The sequence below is a fragment of the Hemiscyllium ocellatum genome, chromosome 42, assembly GCF_020745735.1.
Source record: "Hemiscyllium ocellatum isolate sHemOce1 chromosome 42, sHemOce1.pat.X.cur, whole genome shotgun sequence".
Lineage (NCBI taxonomy): Eukaryota > Metazoa > Chordata > Chondrichthyes > Orectolobiformes > Hemiscylliidae > Hemiscyllium > Hemiscyllium ocellatum.
In genome coordinates, this window is record NC_083442.1 from 10126194 (window position 1) to 10138930 (window position 12737).

Consider the following 12737-nt stretch of genomic DNA (forward strand, 5'->3'; position numbering starts at 1 on the left):
ATGACTTGGATGATGAAGCGGAAGGGTGGGTTAGCAAATTTGCCAATGACACAAAGGTTGGTTGCAAAGGGATATTGACAGGATGCAGAGCTGGGCTGAGAAGTGGCAGAGAGTGTTCAACCTGGCAAAATGCGAAGTAATTCATTTAGGAAGGTGAAATTTGAATGCAGATCATAGGATTAAAGGCAGGAATCTTGGCAGTGTGGAAGAACAAAAGGAGCTTGGGGTCCACCATCCATAGATCCCTCAAAGTTGCCACCCAAGTTGATAGAGTTGTTAAGGTGACATATGGTGTGTTGGCTTTCATTAGCAGGGAAATTGAATTTAAGAGCCATGAGGTTATGCTACAGCTCTATAAAGCTCTAGTTAGGCCACACTTGGAATATTGCGTTTCAGTTCTGGTTACCTCATTATAGTAAGGATATGGAAGCTTTAGAAAGGATGCAGTGGAGATTTACCAGGATGCTGCCTGGTCTGGAGGGCATGTCTTATCAAGAAAGGTTGAGGGAGCTAGGGCTTTTCTCATTGGAGCGAAGGAGGATGAGAGGTGACTTGATAGACGTGTACAAGATGACTGGCATAGAGTAACTGGATTGCCAGAGACTTTTCCCCAGTGCAGAAATGGCTATCACAAGGGGTCATAATTTTAAGGTTATTGGAGGAAGGTTTGGGGAGATGTCAGAGGTAGATTCTTTACACAGAGTGGTCGGTGTGTGCAATGCACTGCCAGCGGTGGTACTAGAGTCAGATGCACGATGGACATTAAAGCAATTCTTGGATAAGCACATGGATAACAGTAAAATGAAATGAAAGGTATGTAGATTAGTTTTTACCTTAGAGAAGGTTAAAAGGCCAGAGGACTGAAGGGCCTGTATTGTGCTGGACTGTTCTATGTTCTAAAATAGCAAGTCCTCATTGGACCAAAACAACAGGCTCAGGAGCTGATTAAGAGAAACTCCTCAGTGTGTAAACAGAAAGGCATCACCAAAAAGAGCAAAACTATACCTACTAGTGCCTAACCAACACATCGTAATACAAAGAGCCCATAAACTACAAAGTAAACTGGTACAGCACAACAGACCCCTTTAGCTTCACTGACACACAACATTTTCATTATATTTTTGTTTATATCATTTTAGATTTCAGCCAGTTAAAAGAATTCTTAAAACATTTTCATGTCTGTTAAGAGACACCATTTGTTTCTGAATGTAAAAGTTTTTGATTCCAATTCAACTTCCAGGCTTTTAAAGAAAAATATTATAGTTCCCTAAGGACTGGATTTATTCCCATATTTGAATTATATTTATCTCTCGGTGTTAGGAGTTTTACACTATCACAAACAAAGCCATGTACAGTGTACTGATAGTTCTCCTAAAACGCATGTTTATTAAACATGATTTGTGAATTGCCAACCTTTCTTTTATAAAGCAAACTCCTGTTCGCTGTTACGCGATTCTCAGCCTTGGCATGAGGTGTCACGGTGAACGGTGGACTGGGCTCTGCATTGGCATCATGTGTTCAGTTGACTCGTGCACTTTATGTGAAGAGCTTTGTGAAAGTCATTGTGAAATGTTTGTGCTAGTGGACTTGGAGGGGCATTGTGGAAATGTCTCTACAGCCTGAGGACAAGAAGTTGGGAGCAATCTATTCATTTTAAATACTTATGAGAGATAAGAGTGAAATTTCACTGGAATTGACTAAGAGTAAAAGGAGAGTGATGAGGAGCAGTTTGAAACTTGACTTTGTTGTTTGTATTAAGAGTTTTTTTTCACTGTTTAAAAAATATATTTAGATGTTAAATAATACCTGCAGACTCATATGGATCTGTTTCAGTGACTAATCATTACAAAAAAATACCATTAATGGGCTTGAAAATGGTCAGACAGCTTTTCAGGGTGGTCAAGGTCAGAAAATTCTATACATAGTGAGTGAGGGAGACAAGTGGCACACATTGCTACTTTTGGTGCATGGGAGTAGGCTGTGCAGAAGAAATTCAGGGTTAGCCAGGGTCACATGTTAGCGAAGAAGAGTGTGATTGGAAAAGATGTTGCACAAAATGGTGGGTACAGTAGAAGAGATAGTGAGAGTGTAATGTAACAACAAGATGAACTTTCACTGGCAGAGAGGAGGTATCGATTGATCTTTTTCCTACATTCCGTACACTCCTTCAGATGGTTGAGTCTGCGCTGGTTTGGACAGTAAACTTGTTTCAGGTTGACGTGGTTCCAGTAGAATGATGTCCTCTGGCCTGGGAGAAAAGGATAGCCCCATCCACCCCTTTTCCATTGTCTATCACGTCCGGGGCCAATGTCAGGAAGCATGGAGGGCAACCCCAGACTGTCAGCTCTTGTCTGGGTGCCCAATACCTTTTTAAATATGGTGCTGCACCACAGATGTTAGTCAATTCTGGGATATTCTGCAAATGATGAGTTATTTTGGAAATGGCACATGGTACAATGGTGCTAGAATGTGAGAGGGGCACCAAAGAGTAGGTAGTAATAAATCAAGCAGGTTATGTAAAATAAAGTGATAGACATTCCCAAGCAATACAATGTGACCCCTCTGAAAAATTGACCTCTAGCAAAAGAAATTAAGGTTCAGCCCTTGACCTGTCAAGATAGGTTTCATTCTGTGATCTGACTTTTGTAGTGTTATCATTGGATGGGATCAGAAGACTGGCTAGAATGTCGTGCAGCCAGCAAGTATAGGTGATTCTAGGTAATCCAAGATGGAGGACAGGAAACATTTCTGGCTATAACAGCTGCTCCTTTTTTGAGGTATTTTAGGTGTTGGAGGTGATTTCCTCTATTTTCGGGAGCAGCAAATCACTGTTTTATATGTTGTAGCATTGTTTTGGAACTTCAGGAAAAAAGTCAAAACAACGGTATTTTTAAAAGGGAGAGGAACAGACAAAGGAAGCACATGGTGAGACCAGTGCAGGGGAGAGAGGAAGAAACTCACATTGCTAACTGGCACAGCAGTGAACCTGCACAGTTATTGCCTTTGTGTGTCACTGGTCATTGGAGTGCATCTGGGAAAATTAACAAACCGTGAAATTCACAATTAATCTTGGAGAGACCCATTTCAGAGAGGTCACAGCACAGAAACACAGATAGGTGGATTTTTTTTTTTAAGCGTGGCCTTACAGTCAGTCAGCAATGAGTAGAATGAGTTCTTTCTGATCTGCTATTGTAATTCTTGGTTTATGTTGTTTCTGGTCAATGGTGAAGGTAATGCCATTGAACATAAAGGGTAAATCATTAGACAACCTTGCTGTGAGATAAACATGGCATCTGCCACTTACCAGTCCAAGGCTACTTCAGTATTTGAGGCATTGAAATGGAACAAATATTGTGTAATTTCAGTATCCATCTTCACTTCAGACTTTATGGTAGGAAGGTCATAACGAAACAGCTAAGATGAATGGGGCTAAGACACTACTGGAGCAATTCATCAGAACTTCAATTGAATACACTCAATTGGTACCTATACTTGTTGGCTGCACTACATTCTAGCCAGTTCAAGGTTTGTGCGAAGATTTGTAGCTCGGGTGCTCGTTGTTGTGGTTCTGTTCGCCGAGCTGGAAGTTCTTGTTGCAAACGTTTCGTCCCCTGGCTAGGCGACATCATCAGTGCTCTGGAGCCTCCTGCGAAGCGCTTCTTTGATGTTTCTTCCGGTATTTATATTCTAGCCAATAATTTTTAAAGGAACTCAATAAGCCTATTTCATTTTTCAAGTTAAATTCTCTTTGCTTGCCCCTTCAACATATCCCTAAAGGCATAACAGTAATGTCACAGGACTAGTAATCCGGAAGCTCAGGTTCATGGTCTGGGAGCTTTGGCTTAAATTCTACCATTTGAGAATTTGAGCCAAAGCTCCCAGACCATGAACCGGAGCTTCTCGATTATTAGTCCAGTGACATAAATCTGGAATCTAAAATTAATTTTAGAAATGGTGACTATGATATCTATCATTGATTGCTGCAGAAACTTATCTGGTCCACTAATATCCTTTTGGTAAGAAAATGTTCTGTCCTTACCTGTTCTGGCCCAAGTGAAGCTTAACTCGCCTCTGAAATGACCTAGCAAGCTACTTAGTTCAAGGGCAATTAGGAATGGGCACAAAATATTGGCTTTGCGAGTAGTGACCATATCTCATGACAGAATAAAAAAAACAAATTCTCTCAGTTTTTGAAAATGCAATCATTTGTATCTTACATAATTTGCACTGAATACTTTAGTTCCTTCAAACAATTAATTCCACAGATTGCCAACCATCATGAAAAACATTCCACCCTGCAAGTTTACGTTGCTAAATTTGGCTTGTTGTTCTTTAGTAGCTTTAAAGCTTTCAGTAATTAGACTTCTTAATTATAATTCCTGGCAAGATTGCCTCACCTGATTTCTGTTCCCCAATGCTTCAAAGAGAAATTAATAGTCGTGGGGTGTACAGGAGATGGATAGCTTGCTGCTCGCTCACCCACCAGAGTTTCTGGGACATCGACTACATCTAATACGTTTCTCGCACTTTCATCGAAGTCCATTGTTACTTGTGAAAGACAGGGCACATCTGGAATCAATAAACAAGGTATCATTACCAGAAGCTGCAACATTCAACATTCCTGAAAATACTTCATATATGTGGGAGTGGGGTGGGGAGATGATGATTGATTCTAATCCACAGCAATTAATTGGCCTAGCAACCCTCCTATAGAAACACTGGAAAACATGATTTTATCATGGTAAGATATTTAAGATTTATAGATATAAAGAACACATTAAGCAACGTTCAAAAATAAAGCATTTTATATACACGAGATACATGTTCCAAGATGATTTAATAGCAATAAAATTAAGTTGCAGGGTTTAGTAATCAACTAGGTTGACAGATTTTTTAAATTAAATCTGTCACAATATTGAGCTGTAGTATGAATGCACAAAAGCTCTGTATACAACCACCAAAATAATTAAATTCCAATAAACATTTATGTACACTTTCCATTCTAGAAAGTAACTTATGTGCTGCCTAAAGGTTTCTACTGATTTATTTTGCAGAAAATTAATTGAATTGAGATTTTCAGATATTTAGATTAATTTGCCCATTGTTAGGGTTAGCAAATCAAAGATAATAAAGAAAGAATAAAGTTGCTCAAAGTACCACTACATGGTACTACAAAGTACCACTACATCTAAGGATCCACTAAAGTAGGAAAGGGCATGCACTCACTGATATAACAATATTGATGATAAAGAGCATTTCTAATGAGAGATGTTTTATTATACTAAGATTGTACTGTCTTTTATTGAGTATGATGTAGATAAATGTGAGGCTATCTGCTTTGGTGACAAAAGCAGAAAAGACAGATTATCATCAGATTGTAAAAGGGTTGTAAATAGTCAAACCTAGATGTCTTTGCACATCTGTTGCTGAAAGTAAGTATGCAGATGCAGCAAATGGTACATTGGCTTTCATAATGAGAGGATTCGAGTACAGGAACAGGATGTCATGTTGCAACTGTTTAGGGCCTTGGAGAGATTTGGAGTACTTAATGCAGTTTTAATCTCCTTACCGGAGGAGAGATGTTCTGACTATGGAGGCAGTACAACAATGATTCAATTCCCGACTCAGGCGACTGACTGTGTGGAGTTTGCACGTTCTCCCCGTGTCTGCCTGGGTTTCCTCCGGGTGCTCCGGTTTCCTCCCACAGTCCAAAGATGTGCGGGTCAGGTGAATTGGCCATGCTAAATTGCCCGTAGTGTTAGGTAAAGGGTAAAATGTAGGGGTATGGGTGTGTTGCGCTTCGGCTGGTCGGTGTGGACTTGTTGGGCCGAAGGGCCTGTTTCCACACTAAGTAATCTAATCTAAACTGATTCTTAGAATGATGGGCAGACTTTGATCAGGGACTGGATCGGTTATGACGAGGGGATCTCATGAAAATCTATAAAATTCTAACGGGATTGGAAACAGTAAACACAGGAAGGATGTTCCCAATGAGCGGGGGAGTCCAGAACCAGAGTAAAGCACGATCCTGAAGAAACTCACTCACAACAGTCTTTTTGAAGTTAAGCATAAGCATTATCTCCGTTTGGGAAGCATGACTCACTCAACCCTGCTGTCGAGGACTGGGCCCAGTATGTGGAAAGAATGTGTTATCTTTTCCTGGGCAAATAACATTATGGCAGAGGAGAAACCAGTAATTATCCTGACAGGCTGTAGAGCTGCCATTCTCTATCACTAGGAGTCTAACTTTTCCTGCAGCACCAGATACTAAAACCCTTCAAGAATTGATTGATAAGTTAAAGAATATTACAAGCCCAAGCCTTCTTTAATTCTAAGAGGTTATCACTTTTACTTGGCAGTTTGAGAATGAGTAGAATCCATTTCATGGTTTATGACGAGAGTAAGATAGCTGGTCTTAATGAGATACTTACAGACAGTCTAGCATGCAAGATTGATGATAGGACAGTGTAAAACCGTCTGTTGGCTGAAGCTTAACTGGACTTCAAGCAGGTGCTACAACTGGCTTTATCATCACTGGAAAATACAGCAATGGAAATGGAGCTCATGATTTGAAACTTATTCTGATGGAAATGGACACCCTCACTAGCCTGCCCAAGCAGACAACTGCCCAAGGGAATACCACTTGAAAGCAGGAAACTGCACAGCCTCACTCAGGAAATATTCTGATAAAAGTAACTCCAGGTCGGCCCACAGCAAAAGAAAGCCAAGTCTCAGCCAAATAACTCCAATTTTCTTCAGAATCCGACCCAGTAAGACATTGTAATTGTTGTCAGTGTGTGGATTCGGGACAGCAGAGTCCTGTCAGAATTAAATGGAGTGAGTTATCTCATATGCTGGCATCCAGGAGAATTCATACCTTGGAAACTCCGCCTGCATTTGATTTGGAACAGCTAAATTGCTTAACATCCAAATCTGAACCAAAATAAACATGTAGCTAAAATGGCCATCCAGTTTAAATCAAGATCAATACCAGCTATATCAGTGATCACAGAACAAATTTCAAATAAAATCTGCTTTGGACTCCAGCCCTTGAATTTGCACAAGACTTCAGCTAGGCTGAGAGGATGTACTTGGGAACAATCTCTTATGAAAGGCAGATGGTTTGGTTACCAATGATTGTAGTTGGAGGCCTAAACCCAAGCCCAAGCTTGAAGGTGTGAAATTGATTGCGAGAGATTCACTAGATTGGCTCAACATTTTTTGATTAGAAAATAGCTGCCCAAGTGAAATCCGAATTAAAGAAAGATTTCCAAAAAGGTCTAGGGACCAGAGGAGCCAAGGTGACTTGCTATATTGATCAGGAAGCAATTTTGCAAGGCCTGTTCAGTGTCATTTGCCTTATGCCCAAAAGTAGAAGCAGAACTCAAACTGGAAAGTGAAGAAATCATCAAACCAGTCCAACTCTCAATGGGCAGAACTGGTCGGGTCAACGTTGAACCCTGATGGGTTAGTTCACCTTTGTGGGGAACTTAATTAAACGATTAACCATTTTTGACAGTTATAAATACCCAATCCCTCGGATAAAGGACTCGTATGCAAAGCTGGCAGAAGTTTTCTCCTTCATTAAGCTTGACATGAGCAACACTTACTTGCATTTGTGTTTAGACCAGGATTCTCAGAAATAAGCTACAATTAATGCCCATAAGAGCTTATATCAATATGCAAAATCACTATTTATCATATTGTCAGCGTGTTTAAGCAGATGATGGAGAACATTTTGCAAGGTTTATCTTCAGTTTATTTATCTAAATGGCATCCTAATTAAAGTGAAAACTAATACAGAACACTTAGAAAGCCTGGATTTGGTCCCAAGGTGTCTTTGAGGCAGGCATATGCCTCTGGCAGGGGCAGGGGTGGAGGGGTTAACATATGTTCTCGGCCCCCTAAGTGATTTACTTGGGCTGCAGGGTTAACAAGACCAGGTTACACAAGTTGGAAGATAAAGTGAGTGTGAACATGGGTGTCCCAGTGCCCACATCTGTCCAGGAGCTTGGTCTGGTAAACTGTTACAGCATGTTCATATACAACTTGGCATTCATCCTGGTACCATTGCATTAACTCCTACCGAAAAAAAGTCAGCCTTGCAAATGGTCTACAGGCAAGCACTAGCTTTTGATGAAGTAAAGAAACCATGTGTTGGCATGCTATGAACCCATGAAAGATCTGGTATTGGCATGCGTTGCCCCGCATGGCATAGGTGTGGCATTAGCTAGTCCATGGAGAGGAACACCCAAAAGCTTATGCATCTAAGACTTTGGCTAGGTTAGAGCATAAATATGCCCAAATAGGAGGAGGAGGATTGGCAGTCATATCTGGAGTCAGAAATTTCCCCTAGTACCTCGATGGATGAAAATTCCTGCTTAAAGAGGATAAGGCAATGCCAGTCACAGCTTCGGGCCCTAGCAGCTCCTGCCTCTTTGCCGGCTATGTCGAACAGTCCCTGTTCAGTACATACACAGGTACTGTTCCCCAACTCTTCTGCCAATACATTGTGACTTGGAGATGCCGGTGTTGGACTAGGGTGGACAAAGTTAAAAAACCACACACCAGGTTATAGTCCAACAGGTTTATTTAGAAGCACTAGCTTTCAGAGCGCTGCTCCTTCATCAGATGGTTGTGGAGGCTCAGATCAACCTTTCTTCATAAGGCAAGCCCTCCAGTCCAGGCAGTATCCTGGTAAATCTTCTTTGCATCCTCTCCAAAGCCTCTGTATCTTTCCTATAGCAGGGCAACCAGAACTAGACATAAAATTCCAAGTGTGGTCTCACCAGGCACTTGTAGAGCTGTGGCAAAATCTCGCGGCTCTTAAACTTGATACCCCTGTTAATGAAAGCCAAAACATCATATGCTTTCTTAACAACCCTATCCACTTGCATGGCAACTTGGAGGGATCTATATACCTGCACACCCAGATCCCTCTGTTCCTCCACACTGCCAAGAATCCTGTCTTTAATCCTATATTCAGCATTCGAGTTAGACCTTCTAAAATGCATCACTTCGCATTTATCCAGGTTGAACTCCCTCTGCTATTTCTCAGCCCAGCTCTGCATTCTGTCTATGTCACGCTGTAGCCTGCAATAGCCCTCGATACTATCGACAGCATCTCCAACCTTTGTGTCATCTACAAATTTACTAACCCACCCCTCAACCTCTTCATCCAAGTCATTTATAAAACCTACAAAGAGCAGAGGCCCAAGTAGAGCCCTGCTGGACACCACTCAATACTGACCTTCAGGCAGAATACTTTCCATCTACAACCACACTCTGCCTTCTGTCAGCCAACCAATTCTGAATTCGGATAGCTAAATCTCCCTGTATCCCATACTTCCTGACTTTATGAATGAGCCTACCATGGGGAACCTGATCAAATGCCTCGCTGAAGTCCACATACACCACATCCACTGCTTGACCTTTGACGACCTGTCTTGTCACCTCCTCAAAGAACTCAATAAGATTTGTGAGGCATGACCTGCCCCTCACAAAGCCATGTTTTTTAATCACACTATGCTTTGCCAAATAGTCATAAATCCTATCCCTCAGAATTCTTTCCAAAACTTTGTTGACCATAGGCATAAGGTTGACTGGTCTGTAATTGCCAGGGATTTCCCTACTACCCTTCTTGAAAAGAGGAACAACCTTTGCCTCCTTCCAATCCTCTGGTACGACTCCCGTGGAGAGTGAGGAGGCAAAGATCCTCGGCAAGTGGCTTCGCAACCTCTTTTCTCACTTCCCAGAGTAACCTAGGATAAATCTGGTCTGGCCCTGGGGACTTATCAATCTTAAATGTTTTCCAAAATTTCCATCCTGGTGGCTAGCGTCACGTATCCTAGCATCTACAGGAAAACAACACATACACACCAAATATTGAACTACAGCGCAATCACCCCAACATCCACAAACAAAGTTGCATCAGAACATTATTCCAATGAGCCACCACACACTACAACACAGGAGAACTATGCAGAGCATAGAAAAATCACCTATACAGTGTGATCAAAAAGAACAGGTACCCAATGAACACAGTCCGCAAATTTCTTAACAACAAACCCAAACAATCAGACAAAACATGTCCAGAGACCCTAGCCACTCTCCCCTACATCAAAGACATCTTGAAAATGACCGCCAGACTACTTAGACTACTTGGTAGCCCACAAACCCACCAACACAACCAGCAGCTAAATGAACTTGTAAGGCCCAATACAGACAACAAGCAAAACTAATGTCATTTACAAAATACTGTGCAAGAACTGGAATAAACACTACATTGGATACGCAGGCAGGAAACTAGCCATCAGGATACATGAACATCAACTAGCCATAAAACCACATGACCCTCTCTCACTAGTATCCTCACATACAGGTAAGGAAGACACCACTTCGACTAGGACAACACATCCATCCTAGGACAAGCCAAACAGAGACAAGCACAAGAATTCCTAGAAGCATGGCATTCCAACCGGAACAATTTACCACCCCCTGAGAAAAAGCACAGGAAATCACATCACCATAGGAAATGGCATCACCAATCCAAAGAAACCCAAACATAAATATAAAACAGGAATCATCAACAACACTTCATCTGGAGGCTCAGTGAAGATGTTACCTAATATGGTGACAAAATGTCTGAAAATGAATCTTCCAGCTAAGCAAGCAAATCTACATCTAGAAGAATATGTGTACACATGTAGGAACAAAGATTGCATGTGTGCGAGTGGGAGTGCACGTGCAAATGGGTGAGAGTGCACGTGATCACGTGTGCGTCAGCTTGGTTAAGTGTGTGAGAGGGTGTGTGCGCTGGTGAGAGTGCAGGGGGTGTACGTCTGCGTGAAAGAGATTGTGTGTGAGAGGTACGGTCTGCGTGGGTGAGAGTGCAAGTAGGAGTGAGGGGCAGGGAGGGAGTAGGAGAGGCAAGAGGGGTCGTATCATGCAGTGGGGTCACCTGTAGTCTGACATGAATCCAAGGTGCTGGTTGAGGCCATTCCTATGGGTACCAATACATTACATCGATAACTGCATTGGTGCTGCATCCTGCAGCCAGGCTGAACTGCAGCAGTTCATCGACTTCGCCAAAAACTTCCACCTTTCCCTCAAATTCACTTGGTTTATCTCCAACATCTCCCTCCCCTTTGCTGACCTCTCAGTTTCCATTTCCAGCGACAGTTTACATAATGACATTTACTACAAATCCACAGCTTTCCATAACAACCTGCACAACACCTTCTCTCACCCCGTATTCCCATCACATCTGCTCAGATAAGGAGATGTGTCACTCCCAAGCTTCCTGCCTTGTCATAGCGACAGCTCTCCACCTCACCTCCTCCATTCCTTACTCCACTGCTCTAAATCACCACCCACTCAAAAAAAAAAGACAGGGCCGTCTTTGTCCTCACTTTCCACCCCCTAGTCTCTGCATCCAACATATCAAGCACTTCCGCCAACTCCACTTAGATCCACTATCCAGAACATCATCTTCTCCCTATTCTGCTCTGCCTTCCACAAGGAGCATAAGAGATAATAGTTAGTAAGTTTGCAGATTACACCAAAATTGGACGTGTAGTGGACAGCGAAGAAGGCTCAGATCTTGATCAGATGGACCAATGGGCTGAGAAGTGGCAGATGGAGTTAGGTGAGACTAGATTGGGTTGGGATATCTGGCTAGCATGGACGAGTTGGACTGAATGATCTGTTTCCATGCAGTACATCTCTGTGACTCTATGACTATTCCCTTTGACAGTCCTTGGTTTGCGCCACTTTCCCCACCAACCCCGCCCACCCATTACCTTCCCTTGCAACCATAAAAAGTGCAAAACATGCGGGCACACCACCTCCCTCACCTCCATCCAAGGCTCCAAATAGTCCTTCCAGGTGAATTAGAGATTCACCTGTCTCCCCTCCAACCTAGTTTACTGCATCCGGTGCTCACGGTGTGGTCTTCTCTGCATCAGTGAGACCAAATGTAACCTTAGGGAAGGTTTCACTCAACATTTCAGCCAGGCCCGTAAGGACCACCCATTTCAACTTCCTTTCCCAATCCCCCTCGACATATCCATCCTTAGCTTCCTCCATTGCCAAAATGAATCAGACTGCAAATTGGAGGAACACCTTCTTTTCCACCTGAGCAGCCTACAGTCTGGCAATCTCAACATTGAGATCTCCAATTACAAATAACCTTCCCAACCATTCTCACCCCCTTTCCAGCCCCTCCCCTCCCTTCCATTCCACCTACCGACCTTTCCTTTTAGCTACCACCTAGATTCATCTCTCCAATCAAGGTCATACTTGTGTCTACTATCACTACCTCACACTTGTGTCTACTATCACTACCTCACCAATCCGCCCCTCTCCCCACTCAAAAGCCTCCCCGAACCCCTTTATTTGCAGCTCCCTTTACCCCCACCTCCATTGCTAAAGGAGGGTTAAACCCGATATGGCAACTTCTCCATTTCCTGATGCTGCTGGGTGTGCTGTGTTCTCCCAGTTTCCTGCTTGTCTACTTTGGATTCCAGCATCTGCAGTTTTTTTTGCCTTTAACTATTGTTATGGGAAGCAACAGTAATTGTCTCCAGCAAACATCATGGTCAAATTTTCACTGAACTCCTCTAGGAACATCCAAGGATCTCCAAAAACAAACATGCTGGCAAGACATTATGGCTGAAAATGTGTTGCTGGAAAAGCGCAGCAGGTCAGGCAGCATCCAAGGAACAGGAGATTCAACG

General features: G+C 42.5%; 1 protein-coding gene across 1 annotated transcript in view; it reads right to left on the reverse strand.

Moving 5' to 3' along the window:
• The window catches only part of tbc1d2b (TBC1 domain family, member 2B), a 154572-nt gene that overhangs the window by 79426 nt on the left and 62409 nt on the right, over window positions 1–12737 (reverse strand). Inside the window, exon 3 of the mRNA XM_060853641.1 lies at window positions 4398–4569. Within this exon, the coding sequence (XP_060709624.1) occupies window positions 4398–4569 (172 nt within the window). The remainder of the gene's footprint in view (window positions 1–4397; window positions 4570–12737) is intronic.